General features: G+C 42.9%; 2 protein-coding genes across 8 annotated transcripts in view; one reads left to right on the top strand and one right to left on the bottom strand.

Moving 5' to 3' along the window:
- Positions 1-15458, top strand: part of abcc12 (ATP-binding cassette, sub-family C (CFTR/MRP), member 12) — a 42042-nt gene that overhangs the window by 6189 nt on the left and 20395 nt on the right. For 5 of the 7 annotated variants that reach the window (XM_085294670.1, XM_085294326.1, XM_085294415.1 and 2 more), the window contains 5 exons: positions 127-273; positions 462-609; positions 1702-1947; positions 13513-13686; positions 14636-14783. In XM_085294670.1, coding sequence (XP_085150796.1) covers positions 127-273; positions 462-609; positions 1702-1947; positions 13513-13686; positions 14636-14783 — 863 coding nt within the window. Of the gene's footprint in view, positions 1-126; positions 274-461; positions 610-681; positions 1035-1701; positions 1948-4611; positions 4632-13512; positions 13687-14635; positions 14784-15458 lie in introns of those variants that run through there. The other 2 variants (XM_085294755.1, XM_085294837.1) reach the window with 2 other exon arrangements.
- Positions 1-15458, bottom strand: part of LOC146582824 (zinc finger BED domain-containing protein 4-like) — a 28467-nt gene that overhangs the window by 8077 nt on the left and 4932 nt on the right. The window lies entirely within an intron of this gene.

Genomic DNA, 15458 nt, shown 5'->3' with positions numbered 1-15458 from the left:
TGATCGTTTAGATGAACTTAGATAATATTTGATGGCTAGTTATTTGTTTCCATATAAATACTTTATACTTGGAAATCTATTAATGCCCTCCTTTCACACAACATTTTATGTCTGCTTTATATTTAGGCCCCACCCTGTGGACAATGCAGGTTTCCTGTCCTTCATGACTTTTGCCTGGATGACCCCCTTGATGTGGTCCATTTTTAGGAATAAGCTGGACATCTCCGAGCTAAAGTTGTCTCCTTTTGATATTGCTGACACCAGTGCACAAAGGTCTTTTCTCTTCATATTATATTCAGATTTAAACACAACATATCCAAAAATCAGTCAGGGGGATCACAGTCAAAATCCAAAGACATAGTGACAGTTGGAAAAGTACTTGAAATTTACTAAGTACCTATAATATTTAACAGAAAAACAGACTGCTGGGTGAGTAGGTCCTGATTGTAAGTGTCTGGCAGGTTTCAGAGACTCTGGGATGAAGAAGTGGCAAAGAGGGGTCTGGAAAAAGCCTCACTGGTTCGTGTGGCCTTTCACTTTCAACGAACCAGGCTGATTGTTTCTGTCATTATTGGTATTCTTGCCATGGTTTCAGCATTTTTGGGCCCGGTGAGTCATCATCTCTGTGTTTCATGTTCTTAGATATTAGAACATGAACAATCCCAGCTGTATACAGTGGAAACCAGTTTTGTCCAAAGGCATTTCTGCCATTTCTAAATGTCGCATCTGAGTAATTTAGAGAGGAACCATCTCATCAAGTCATCTGAAGGTGCGCATAAGTAAAAAAAAAACAAAGAAACAATGATTTTAATCTCAGATCTTGTGATGAAAGCACATTTTGTTCTGAAAAGTAGTACCTGAAAGTGTAGCAATATATAATAACTAATATGTACATCTGTGGTGAAGTTTACATACACTCATCAAGGGGATGAATGTCACGGTAATTCTGTGCCTCTTTTATTTTCTTTGAACTATTTCATTTTTCAGGGTGGAACTATTGTACAGCACACATCATTAATGACTTTAAAAATTGGGTGCGTAAGTTTGAAAACATTTCAGATTTTTTCAAATCCCCACAGGGTTAAAAGTATACCTACAAGCCTAAAAATATACTTACACTCATTTTTTGTTAAATTTCCCGAGCAATTTGCACCTCAGCTAGATGCTTTTGGTAGCCATCATCAAACTTCAATACTTTTCTTCACAGAACTAGTACAGTTAATTTAAATTGGTTGATTTTCTGGCACAGACCCAGATCATTGTCCTGTTGAAAAAAACAACTTTGTCCAAGTTTTTACCATGTATCTGTTAAGATGAAGTTGAAAAATTTGGAGATAGTCTGTACATTGTGCAGGGAAACAGCTTCATAGCATTATGCCTCCATTGCCTTGCTTGACAGCTGGTACAGTGTTCTTAGCTTTGAGAGTTTCTGCTTTACTCCTCTAAATGTATCTCTTGTTATTGTGGCCAAATAGCTCAGTCTTGCTCTTGTCTGACCGTGTAATTTGTTCATGGATGGCATTCGACTTGTCCATGTGGGCAGCTGCAAATTTCAGTCGAACCCGAATGTGTCGATTTTGCAGCAGGGTCTTCGTTCTTTCTCTGCACCCTCTCAGTCCATGGTGATATAAAATATGTAATTTGATCTTAAAGATTCATGTTATTTAAGTGTCACTAACCATTTTCTCCCTGTTCTTTCAGGCTGTACTGATCAGCATGATCTTAAATTATATTGAAAACCCAGAGGAGTCCGTGTCCAACACAGTGTCCTATGGTGTTGGTTTGTCCATTGGTCTGTTCACCACAGAATGTTGCAAAGCTCTCCTAATATCCTTGCTGTGGTCAATAAACCTGCGCACAGCAGTGAGACTGAAAGGGGCTTTCTCTACAGTGGCTTTTCAGAAAATCATATCGCTGCGGGTATACAGCGGTGTTTCAATGGGAGAGGTAAAGACTAGTTCTCACTTCTATGGCAAATGCAATATAGCCACATTTGTCTGAGAAAGTTTTAATGCTCTTGTAATTGATTCTAAAGTAATTTTATCCACTTGTACAATATTCTTACAGCTGATAGCCTACAGAGGCCAGTGTAACAAAAATATGCTAATGTCTTTTTTAGCAAAGATTTCATTTTTGCTTTAAAAAAACTTTGACATTGCTTTCACCCACGCTGTAGTGGAACAAACTTGGATGTGGGGTGCTGTTTGTGTCCATGGTAGACTTTTTTTTTTTTTTTTTTATTTATTTTTTTATAAATGACATCAGAAACAGCAGTATGCGACATTACGTGATGGCAGAGCTTCAGTTCATCCTTTGTCATTTTTTTTTTTTTTTTTTTTAATAAATAGGACAGGGGGAATGAATGAGAGAAAGAGGGGGAGAGAAAGAAAGAAAACCAAAGGGGAGAAGAGACGGTGAGAAGGGGGGGGGAAGAGAGAGAAGAAAAAAAAAAAGAACTCCTGGGTCACCTGTATGGAGAAAAAAAAAAAACAAACAAAAAAAACAAACAGAGGAGACAGCAAACAACAAAGAGCAACATAATAATAGAGAAAACAAAGCACCATCACAATAAACTAGCTAGTCATAGATATCAATATTTACTAAATAATAAACGATATTGTGCAGCACGCAAGATAGACAGCGCACAGTGTGCTTTGAGGCAGCAGCCAAGAAAGCTTTAGTCCGCGTCTGTGAATACCCATGTGTGCATACCTGTGTGGATCAGCATGCTTGCATTCCAAAGGTTTCTCCATGTAATGATCTGCTAGGGAGTGTGGGGGGGCCACAGCCCCGTCCTCCAGGGTGTGAAGTGGGTATGGAGGAGATCAAAACTCCAGACATCCAGAGGCCCCCAGAATACAAGAGACCATGGAAGACCAACAGAGGGGCAGCCGCGCCACTGTTCCAGTAAGAGCTGAGGAGAGTCCCAGATGAGGGCTCGCCCAGCAGCCGCGGAGCAGAAGTCAGGGGGAGTTGCAGTGACGCGCCCGTGAGCTCCGCCGGCCCCCAGCTGTGCCTGAGTGACCGAGCCCCAGGCCGAGAGGCCGGGGGCACCCCACCTCCAAAGGGGCCCGAGCGAGCCCCAGGCCCCAGGCCCCGACAAGCGGCCGCCAAGGAGTGAGCCGGTGTGTACCCGGACGCCCACCCCCAGATACAAAGAACCACCAACACACCGACACCTGAGAGAGTCCGCCACCGGCAGGGGAAGTGGTGGTGGGTGGAGATAGGCCTCCAAACCTTGGAGGGCCTGAGGTGTCCCCAGAGAGGTGGCGTCTGATACCCAACCTGACATATAGACACAGACATACGGGCACACACAGACACAAACATCCATTCCCACCCTCATGCTCTCATATGCACTCACTCGACACTCAACCAACGTGGAGACAGACATAAAGAGACGCTGTACACACGATCACACTCCCCAAGCGTACTCTACAAACCGGGTCTAGGTACCCTTGCCCCTGGAGGGGGGAATTGCACCCAGACCCAGGTGGTGTTACCCTTTTCCCTGCGGTGGGGAGAGGCAGACCACCCCGACTCCGCAGCAGCAGGGAGGCCCCACACCCCAGACCGCAGTCGGACGGCCAACTCCTCCTACTAGCCCTCCCGCTCCAGCAGGCCGCAGAGAATGGGGGTGGGAGAAGACTCCAAACCTCCCTCCACCCGCTCATTGTAGTGTTGATGCATATGTGTTCTAAGGTGCAATTAAAACCCAGGAGGGCATGGAGCTACCTGCCAAGGAGCAGCAGGTAAGCGCATAGTCCCTCCTGCTAGCCCTCAATGACTAAGTGTATTTAAAATTGAGAGGTGGGCAACGACGTCAGGGGTGAGGTATACACCCTGATGGTAATTTGGACTCCGTGATTGTGCCCACCCCCAAGATCCTATATGTATGTGTAATGAGAGTGTGAATAATGTGAATGTCTAAGTTGTGGGATAAAATTGAGGCAGAGGCAGCCAGAAGGGGACGGGGGGGGGTAGCCTCCTCTGCACCCTGGTGACATACCCCCACTCCAAGGCCCTGCATGTGTGAGTGGTTGTGGAGGAGCGGGAAGAGGGAGGCAGCTGGAGATGGGGAGGGAAGGAAGGGAGGGGCAGGTAACCCCTCCCTGGGGCCAGCTCCCCCGCTGACCCCAGTAGGCACTCCCACCCTTCGCGACCCGCCAGGGAAGGGGGGCCCAGGCCCATCAGACCGGGGCCCAGTGCAGTAGCGCCCTCCGGCTCCACAGAGCCCTGGACAGTCCACCCAACCCCACCACAGAGAAAACTGCACCCACCCCACCATCCACACATCTTCCAGACTACATAAGACGGTAAACGCCCAGGCTGAGATCTTCCTCCACCTCTCCTGTATCTCCCCCTCCTGCAGAGAGTTCCTGAAGAGAAGAAAGCTCCTGCAAGATGTGACCATCCCCCCCACCAGTTGAAGAGCCCCCCAGGCGGCTCGACGCACCGGCGGCACCCTGCTCCAGGGCCGGGCCCCCATGCACCCACCCGCCCACAACCCCGGCAACACACCAACCAGGACCCAAGCCCCCGAGGCCCGGCCCGGGCCCCAGCCCAGAGACGGAGCGCCCCCAGAACCTCACGCCCATCCCGGACCCACCCAGGGGCAGCCAGGTTGCCAGGTCAGTAACCCACGTCCGTCAGCACAGACCCTCCCCTAGCCCCGCTGCACGCAGCCGCGAGGAAACAGTCACCTGAGAGCCAACAGAGCCCCCAACCGGACGTGACTGCTACCCCGGGTTGAGCCCCCCAAGGAAGATGCCCCGACACCCTAAGCCTGTCCCTACCCCCTCACCAATCACAACAGTGAAGGCGGGACCAAACTATGACCCCCCACCCCCACTAGGTGATGGAGCTGATAAAAGGGGCCCAGAGCAATTGATGTAATGTGGTGGCAGAGGCTGTGTCAAGACTAATGTAATCTAATAGATAATTTCTATATTGGTTAGAATTAAGATTATTTTTATTTTTCCAGTTCATGAGGACTGTTTTCTTGGCTATGCATAGGGCGGTGAAGATCATATGGGCTATATTCTTTTCTGAAGTGACATTATCTAAGCTGCCCAGTAGACACACTAAGGGGGAAGTTGGAATGTTACATTTCAGACACTTCGATAAGTCTTCACATATCTCGCGCCAAAACTTTTGCACTGGTGGACAGAACCAAAGAGCGTGGATGTAATTGTCTGGTGTATTGCCTTGACAGTGTGAGCAGTTGTTGGAAGATGTAAAGCCCATCTTGAACATCCGATGACCTGTATAGTGCACTCTATGAAGTATTTTGTATTGTATTAATTGCAGACTGGGATTTTTAATTAATTTAAAAGTTTTTAAGCAAATCTGAGACCAGAAGTTTTGGTCTAGGTTGACTGATAAATCTGCTTCCCACTTTGCAGTAGGAAGGGATATTGATTCATCTAATTTAGAAAGTGTTCTGTATATTTTAGATAATAATTTGGGGGATTTAAGAGTAAGAAAATGTGCCGCACTTAGTGGTGTTTGTAATTCAACTTGACTGAGGTTAAATTTCTTTTTTACTATGGATTTAATTTGTTGATATTCTAAAAACCTTGTCTTGTTGATCCCATATTGTTCAACTAGTCTGTCAAATGGAATAAATTCTGTTCCCTCTAATATATGTTCTAAGTATTTAATTCCTTTACAACTCCATTCTGGGAAATTAATCATATTATTGTTTTGTAATATGTCAGGGTTATTCCAGATAGGTGTACGTTTGCATGGGATTAATGAAGACTCCGTTATTTTTAGAAACTCCCACCATGCTGTTAGAGAAAAGCTGATGTTGATACTTTTAAAGCATTCATGTCTTTTGATGTTTGAGCTAATAAATGGTAGGTCTGAAATCTCTAGATCCTTGCATAGTGCCTGTTCAACATCTAGCCAGGGCTCAACTAAGAAGGTATGTTTTAACCATTCTGAGATGAACTGAAGCCTGTTGGCTAAGAAGTATTGGTGAAAATTAGGCAGATCTAATCCTCCTCTATCCTTGGTTCTTTGTAGCGTTTTTAAGCTAATACGCGGGGGTTTATCTTTCCAAAGGAATTTGGAAATATATGAATCCAGAGATCTGAACCAATCTTGTGATGGTTTGTTAGGGATCATCAAAAATAAGTAATTTATTTTTGGCAAGATCATCATTTTTATAGTGGCGACCCTTCCCATGAGTGATATGGGTAAAGATTTCCATCTAGTCAGATCGCCTTCTACTTTCTTTAGAAGTGGGATGTGGTTTAGTTTAGTTAAGTCTGAAAGCTTAGGAGAGACATTAATACCTAAATATTTAATATTTCCGGATTGCAGTGGGGCAGAGGAAGAATTATGGAAGGAGCAGTTAATGGGGAGAACTGTAGATTTTGGCCAGTTAATTGAATAATCTGAAACTCTTGAAAACCAGTTTATTAAAGTAATTACCTCAGAGAGGTTGGTTTGTGTGTTTTGCAGAAAAAGCAACACATCATCCGCATAGAGACTGATTTTATGTTCTATGTTCTTACATTTTATGCCCTTAATTGTTGTAGCCTGTCTAAATGCTGCTGCTAGAGGTTCGATAAAAATTGCAAAAAGTGAAGGGGAGAGTGGGCATCCCTGTCTGGTGCCCCTCAGGAGACAGAAGCTGGAGGATGTCTGGTCATTTGTTCTGATACGAGCTGTTGGGGAATTGTATAATATTCTTATCCAGTTTATGAAAGAGTTTCCAAAACCAAATTTGTGTAAAGTTGCGAATAAAAATTTCCAATTAACTCTGTCAAATGCTTTTTCTGCATCTAGAGATAATATTATGGTTTCGATGTTTTTATCGTATGAGTAGTCTATTAAATTAAGTAATCTACGAGTGTTTGTTGAGGAGTGCCGACCTTTTATGAAACCAGTTTGGTCAGGATGAATTAAGAGGGGGGTCATTTTCTCTAATCTCTTTGAGAGAGCTTTGCAGATTATTTTAAGGTCTACATTTAAAAGAGAAATTGGACGATAGCTTGAGGGAAATAAAGGGTCTTTGCCTGGTTTTAGCAGGAGACTAATGTTGGCAGAATTCATATTTGGTGGTAGTCTGCCCTTTTCCTCGATTTCCTGCAACATGCTGTGGAATACTGGTGCCAAAATTGTCCAGAATTCTTTGTAGAATTCTGCAGGGAAGCCGTCTGGACCTGGAGCCTTATTATTGGGCATACTTATCAGGGCTTCCTGGAGTTCACTTGGCGTCAGTGGCGAATCCAGTTCCATTGCTTGACTGTCTAGTAATTTTGGAAGAGTTACATTGTCAAGAAACAGATCAATTTCATTTTTAGATGGGTTTATTTGTGGTGAGTATAAAGTTTCATAGAAGTCCCTAAAAATGTTGTTTATTCTTCCAGGATCATATATTGTGTTCCCCGATAAATCTTTAGCAGCACATATAGTTATTTTTTCTTTATTTATTTTTAGCTGGTTAGCTAGAAATCGACCTGATTTGTTACTGTGTTCAAAATTCTGCAAGCGAAGTCTTTGTATAAGGAATTGTGTTTTTTTATTAATAGTTTCATTTAATTCTAGTTTTGTTTTGCATATTTTGTTCAATGTTTCCTGATCTTGGTGGGACGCGTAGGCTTCTTCTAGTGATTTGATGTTTTTTTCTAATTCCTGAATATTTTTGTTTTCTTCTTTCTTTTTGTGTGATGAGAAAGAAATTATTTTACCTCTCATCACAGCTTTCCCTGCTTCCCATAGAACAGAAGCAGATATTCCGGGAGTGTCATTAAAGTCTAAATATGAAGTCCATTCCTTTTTAAAGTATTTAATAAAGTCTTCATCTTTAAGTAGTGATATATTAAATCTCCAGTTTTTACTTGGCGTAGTATTATTCTTGTGCATTAGTGTTAAAGATACAGGAGCATGATCGCTGACAGCTATAGGATGAATCTCAGTGTCTGAAATGTCACACAGCAGTGAGCTGCTGACCAAAAAATAATCCAGACGAGAGTAAGAGTGATGAACATGCGAGAAAAAAGTATATTCCTTACTGGTGGGGTGAAGAGAGCGCCATGCATCGCAAAGACCAAAGTCGTTCATATACTGTTTGATTATATTTGTGGACTGCCAATTACGCTGAGTTCCTGTTGTGTTGAGCCTATCCATTTCTTCATTTAGTCCAAGGTTGAGGTCACCGCCAAGAATGAGTGTGCAATCAAGGTGTTCAGAGAGTGCACTAAAAAAACCGTGGAAGAATGATGGTTCATCAACATTTGGACCATATATACTAACAATACATAGTTTTTTGTTCAATATTGATAGTTTAATAATTAGAAATCTACCCTCTGGATCTATAACTGTATCGAGTACTGTAAAATTAACATTTTTATGTATTGAAATTGCTACTCCCCGTTGTCTAGAATTATAACCGGCTGCAAACACATTAGGAAAGTCAAGTCAAGTCAAGTCAACTTTATTTGTCAATTCTGCCACATGTACAGGACATACACAGAATAGAAATTGCGTTACTCTCAAACCCTAGTGATTAGAAAAATGCAAATAAAATAATTAAAAAGTAAAAATTTAAATAAATTTAAATAAATACAATACAATTTTACGTATAACAAAAAAAAGCTATGCAATATACAATATACAATATTCAAGTAAGAAGGCATAGTGGTGCAAAATAGGCAAATAGTGCAAATGGGGATTTAGTAGTGTACGGTAAGAGATAGTGTAACAACAAAGGCTTATGAGGTCCAATGCTTAAGCAGTCCAATGCTCCACAAAGTGACTGGAGCAGGCCAGTGAGTGCGTCAGAGAGTGAGTGTGTGTGTGTGTGTGACAGAGTTCAGTGAGACCGTGGTGGAGAAGAGGGGAGAGGGGGGCAGAATCGGGAGGGAGTTTAGCTTCCTGACAGCCTGATGGATGAAGCTGTCCTTCAGTCTGCTGGTCCTGGCCTGGAGACTCCGCAGTCTCCTCCCTGACGGCAGCAGCTTGAAGAAGCTTTGCATTGGGTGCGTGGGATCAGCCGCTATGCAAAGGGCTTTTTTAGTGAGACGGGTGCTGTAAATGTCCTGGAGGGAGGGGAGAGAGACACCAATGATCCTCTCTGCAGCTCTCACTATGCGTTGGAGGGTTCTATGGCAGGACGCATTGCAGGCTCCAAACCACACAGTGATGCAGCTCGACAGGATGCTCTCGATGGTGCCTCTGTAGAAAGTGTGCATGATGGGGGCTGGAGCTCCTGCTCTTCTTAGTTTGCGGAGAAAGAAGAAAGAAGAGACGCTGCTGTGATTTCTTGGCCAGTGCTGTGGTGTTGTACGTCCAGGAGAGATCCTCTGTGATGTGCACACCCAAGAACTTGGTGCTGCTCACTCTCTCCACAGACGCTCCGTCAATGGTCAGAGGAGCATGTTGGGTGTGCATTCTCCTGAAGTCCACAACAATCTCCTTCGTCTTCTCCACATTCAGAGAGAGATTGTTGTCAGCACACCACGTGGCCAGGCGTCTCACCTCACTTCTGTAGTCGGTCTCATCCCTGTTGCTAATGAGACCCACCACCGTTGTGTCGTCCGCAAACTTGATGAAGAGGTTGGAGCTGTGTGATGGAGTGCAGTCATGGGTCAGCAGAGTGAAGAGGAGGGGGCTCAGCACACATCCCTGCGGGGCCCCCGTGTTTAAAATGATGGTGCTGGATGTATTACTGCCGACCCGTACTGCTTGAGGTCTTCCGGTGAGGAAATCCAACAGCCAGTTGCACAGTGAGGTGTTGAGCCCCAGCTGGACCAGTTTTTGAGTGAGCTGTTGGGGGATTATAGTGTTGAATGCTGAACTGAAGTCTATGAACAGCATTCGAACATATGAATCTTTTTTGTCCAGGTGTGTGAGTGCTGAGTGGAGTGCAGTGGAGATGGCATCATCGGTTGAGCGATTGGGCCGATACGCAAACTGGAAGGGATCCAGGGAGGGGGGCAGGACAGTCTTGATGTGCTGCATGACTAGTCGTTCGAAGCACTTCATCAGGATGGGAGTAAGTGCAACAGGACGGTAGTCATTAAAGCAGGAGGGAGATGACTTTTTTGGAACCGGAATGATTGTGGTGGCTTTAAAACATGTGGGGACGACAGCCTGGATGAGTGATATGTTGAAGATGTCAGTGAAGACATCAGTGAGTTCCACTGCACAGTCTCTCAGTGCACGACCAGGAATGTTGTCAGGACCCGGAGCTTTACGTGCATTGATCCTGCTGAGGGATCTCCTCACGCTGTCCGGGGACAGAGTCATCACCTGGTCACCAGGAGGGGGTGGGGTCTTCTGTGCAGTGGTGCTGTTTCGGACTTCAAAGCGAGCAAAGAAAGTGTTCAGCTCGTTCAGCAGGGGGATAGTACTGTCACAAGTCTGTGGTGGGGGCTTGTAATCTGTGATGGTCTGAGTCTCTGCTGTCTTTGAAGTGATGGGATATTTTCTTGGAGTACTGTCTCTTAGCCTCTCTGATGCCACGGGAAAGGTTGGCCCTAGCTGTCCTCAGGCTTGCCTCGTCTCCATCTCTGAAGGCAACATTCCGAGCTTTCAGCAGCCTGTAGACCTCTCCTGTCATCCATGGTTTTTGATTGGCCCGGACAGTTATGGTTTTCATGACTGTTACATCCTCAATGCACTTGTTGATGTAGGCTGTAACAGTCTCTGCGTACTCCTGGAGGTCAGTGGTGTTGTTGTAGGTGGCAGCCTGCTTAAACATGTTCCAGTCTGTGGTGTTAAAGCAGTCCTGTAAAGCCTCTGAAGACCCTTCTGGCCACACTTGTATCTGCTTACGAACCGGTTTGGTGGCTTTAACGAGCGGTCTGTAAGCAGGCATTAGCATGACAGTGATGTGGTTTGAGGCGCCGAGGTGGGGGAGGGGAAAAGCTTTGTAAGCTCCTCTCTGGGTGGTGTAAACAAAGTCCTCAGGTGTTTTAAGTTCATTTAAACCTGTGACAGGTTTGTGAGTTTCTTGTAATAAAACAACATCTGCCTGTAGTTTTTTAAGCTGGTTAAATATTTTTAACCTCTTTCCTCTGGTGCCAGCTCCATTTACATTCCATGTGACAAACCTCAGCATGCCCTTAATTGTGCGTGTATGTCTAATGATGTATGCTGGGTGTTTCGTTTAGACAGGTGGAGAGAATATGGAAACATCCCTTGTTTGTAAATAGAAAGAGAAAAAGAAGTGTGGTGAGAGACTCCATAAGTCTGACTATGTGTGTGAATATTCACTAATATGAACAAGCGTGGCTTGCTTATGTGTCCTGCAAGTCTGTGCGTGCTGTGAGGCTGTTGTGAATGTGCTGCCGTTGAGCTGATGTGTTTGCGTGATCGTGTTGTGAAAATATGGAGAAATAGAGGTTGTTGTTTGTAGGTGAGTGGGGAAGTAGGTGACCACAGCAGTGAAAGACAAGAGAAAGAAAGAAACCACATGAACTGTGAGCGACAACAAAAAAAAAGAAACGAAACGGAAACATTCCAATTAAAGCAATGACGGAGGGTGACGGTGTTATATCTGCTATGACATCATATTGATATTACTAGCTTAAACTCATGTTAAAGGAGAGAGTGTGAATGAATAAGAAAAGAGTGTAGCGGGTTCTTATCTGGAGTGCAGTTAATATAACCACGGTGTGGTGCCGAGGTCGCGGTAAAGCTGTCCGTCCACGTAGAGCCGGTCCACGGCGATGACAGCACGGGAGCCTTTCTGGATGAAGCTACGTCGAACTGGGAACAGGATCTTGCGTCGTTCCAGGATCTCTTTGGGGAACTGGTCGTTCACGCTGAAGTCCGTTCCTTTCAGCTCTCTGCCGCGACTCTTCACCTGTTCCTTCTGTTTGAATTGACTGAATTTGGCCACAATAGGCCGTGGTCTCCCGGTCCGCGACCGCGCGCCCCCCAAGCGATGTACTCTATCGAAGTCGATGTTCTTTACGGTGTCCTCCGGCAGCTTCAGGTGGATTTTAATGAAGTTTTTCACCGTTGCCTCTGCGTCCTCTCCGGCAGTTTCTGGAATACCAGAAAACACAAGATTATCTCTCATGCTACGGGCTTGTAGATCGATAACGGACTCTTTTATTTTTTTATTTTCAATGTTTAGCTGGGTCACGTTATCGGTGAGAGATTTAACCGACTCCCGTAGCGTGGCATTTTCAGCGGCAAGCGTTTCCACCTGCCGCTGGCTGAATTCCAGGGATTCTCTCAGAGATTTAAATTCCCGGTGTAAAATCTCCACCAGGGACAGCCTCGCATCGAAACTGGACAATCGCTTGTCGATTGACTCCAGGATTTCTGCGATGTCTTTGCCGGTGTTGTGCCAAAAAGTGATTGTCTGCCAAAAACTGATTTCCGGTATTTGCCAAAAACTGATTGCTCGTATTTAAACTGCTATAAGTAACTTGATGGCCTATAATATGTGAAACATATGTCAAATGCATCCCTCATGGATGACACAAAGTCATATTGAGCCACAAACAACATTCGTGTAACAAGGTAGAAGCCGCAATCAGTTTTTGGCAGCGACTTTTATAGAACCTTTATTTATGCAGTTAAAAAAATCTCATTAACATTAAAAATGTCTTTTGTAAGAGTAAGACAGCAGAAATGGCAGCAAATATTACAATAGTTCAGTAAAAATATTGTAAGTGGGGGAAAAGGACCGGATTGGTTATAATGTGAGTACAATAACACAGAGTTATAAAGATACTTGAAAAAACAGATAATCTTTTAATTCTATATATAACCCCTTTGTAAACGCTGTTCACCGAAGTCTATTTACCAACATACGTAAAGATATTACACATAAAAAATACACGGAAACATTGGAAATCACTTTTTGGCAGGCAATCACTTTTTGGCACAACACCGGGGCAGGCGATGTTGTACCGGGGGAGTCTGCCTGGCGACTTCTCTTCGATGACGGCGTCTCGATTTTGGCCAGGGAAGATGCACTCTGGGCCTTATGCATTACTAAATCTTGAAAACAGCGGTCGATGTAATCTTGGAGAGCATCTAAACTCTCCCCGTTGTCCTCCAGGGTGTTAGAGATGATAAAACAGATGTTGTTAGTTATATGACAATTGATTAGTATATTTGGTAATACTGAAGCTTGGAAAACCTTTGTTAAACTCTATGCTACCATTTGCTTTTTCTCCGCCAAAATCTCCGGCGTCTGACGTCACCTACAACATCACTTCCGTCACTTACCGTCCATGGTAGACATTAGTGGACCAGATGTAATGTCTGCTATCTGTGAACATGAAAAGCAACCCTTGTTTGTCTTTGTTGCTATATTCTATCTTGAATGAGCATGCTTTATATTTTGACGTGTATACATATGTTTTACATGTTTTTAATATCTCATGTATTCTTCTTTCTATCCCTCCATAATGTATTATAAATTATCTTGTGAGTCAATAGTGCTACAAATAATTTGAACTTGTTTTGACATAAAAGAAATTTGTTTTGATGCAATTCCTAATTAACTTTTCTTCATATCTTTCTGCTGTCTAGATGATTAACATTTTGACCAGTGATGGCCAGAGAATGTTCGAGGCTGTAGTGTTTGGGAGCTTTCTGCTGTCTAGCACAGTGCTCTATGTTTTGTGTATTGTCTACATATGCTACATCCTGGGCTACACCGCACTGACTGGAATCTTCACATACCTGATTTTTGTCCCTGTACAGGTCTGTGTATATTTCACATAAATCTGACATATCTTTACATTAGAAGCTGTGAAAATAAAGTTGGTTCTTATTTTAACTGAAAATAGTGGAAAGTTAGCAAATCCAAATTTTGGAAATTGTATGCTTATATGCTATATTTTCAAATTTGATGTTAGCAACAGAAATGATTTTAACCTTAATGTTGTAAAGAATTTGTATATTCCTGGGAGCTGTTTTGCTCAGGACAATATGTTCTTGTAGAATTTCCCACTACAATTCTGACCCAGGAAAAGGGAAAAACAAGGGCTCAATTAAAAGTCCTAATGTACTGCCTAGGGGAAAGCTTTTGCACCTTGTGCATAGTGATAGTGTAGACAGGCAAAATTACATAAATTACATCATTGTTCAAAAATGTTTGGCCTATTTTGTGGCTAGGGTCCTGGAAGAGGTTCCCTGTGGAGACTCCATAGTTCTTTAGGAAGCTTGATCAGGGGGGAGGTGTTTGCGAGAATGCAAATAGTTTGTTTTTATGCCAGCAACTCTTTTTTGCTAGCATAAAATTCTTAATATCTAAAACTTAATACTGACCAATAATGAAATATAAGTATGTGTTTAATATGAGCTAATGAAAAATAATGGCAAATACTAATGTTGCAAAAACCAGACAAACAAAAATAATCAAAAAAAACAAAACAAAACAAAAAAACTGCACAAATGAGGTTTGTAACAATAATATAATAATAACAATAAGAATAAGAATAAGAACAATAAGAACAAAATATTATATCACAAAAAATTGAGGCATATAGAACGGTATGTTTTACCTTTCTATAAACTCATTTCCTTGTTTAGTAAGCTGCTAAGATAGCAAAACTGATTTTTCTGTGTTTTTCTTATATTATCCCAAATATATTACTTTGCTTCTTATTAACTTTAGTCACTTACAATGTATTTTTCTTGATTTTTGTAGATTTTCTTGGCCAAGCTCATAAATAAATTCAGATGGAAGTCCTTATTGATAACTGACAGCAGAGTTCGCACGATGAATGAGATTCTCAACAGTATAAAGCTAATCAAGATGTACGCGTGGGAAGATTCTTTTGAGAAGACGATTACAGGTATGTCAAGCTGTTTCATGTTGATATTTTTTAAATCAGTATGTCAAATATCAAGGAAATATTCATACACACCAATTTGTTTAAAAACAAAATCAGCAAACATATAGTCACAATGGTATGTATGGGCATCCTTATGTACAGTTGTGATCAGAAGTCCAGATGCTTTTGGTCACCATCATCAAGCCTAGCCGCAAGAGGGTTGAGGTTAGGGCTTTAAGCTTCTGGACTGGTCTTCTAAATGTTAGTCTAATTTATCCATTGCAAAACCAATTTTGTGCCAAAGTGGAAGAATTTGGAGGTACCACTGGCCACAAAATAACCCCAGGCAACGATGCTTTACAGCTCGTACTATTATCTTAGGTTTGAAAGCCTCATCTTTACTTCTCTAAGCGTATCTCTTATCACCATGGACAAATAACTCAATCTTTGTCTTGTCTGACCATAAAACCTTTTTTCCAGAGGGCATTTGGCTTTTCCATGTGCAAATTTCAGTCAAGTCTGAAGGTGTCGATTTTGAAGCAGGGGCTTCTTTCTTGGTTGGCAGCCTCTCAGTCCATGAAGCTATAACTCACTTCACTGTGAAAACTGATGTCGATGTTCTTGTACTTAGAATTGTTTGAAATGATGATCTTGGAATCTGCATCTTGTGTAAATCAATACTTCTCTTTCTGAGAT

The sequence above is a fragment of the Mchenga conophoros genome, linkage group LG1, assembly GCF_057382185.1.
Source record: "Mchenga conophoros isolate Kocher_MC1m ecotype Shallow Benthic linkage group LG1, M_conophoros_male_GT1.1, whole genome shotgun sequence".
In the NCBI taxonomy this organism is placed as follows: domain Eukaryota; kingdom Metazoa; phylum Chordata; class Actinopteri; order Cichliformes; family Cichlidae; genus Mchenga; species Mchenga conophoros.
The sequence above is the reverse complement of the archived record's forward strand: the minus strand, read 5'-3'. Positions and strand labels throughout refer to the sequence as shown.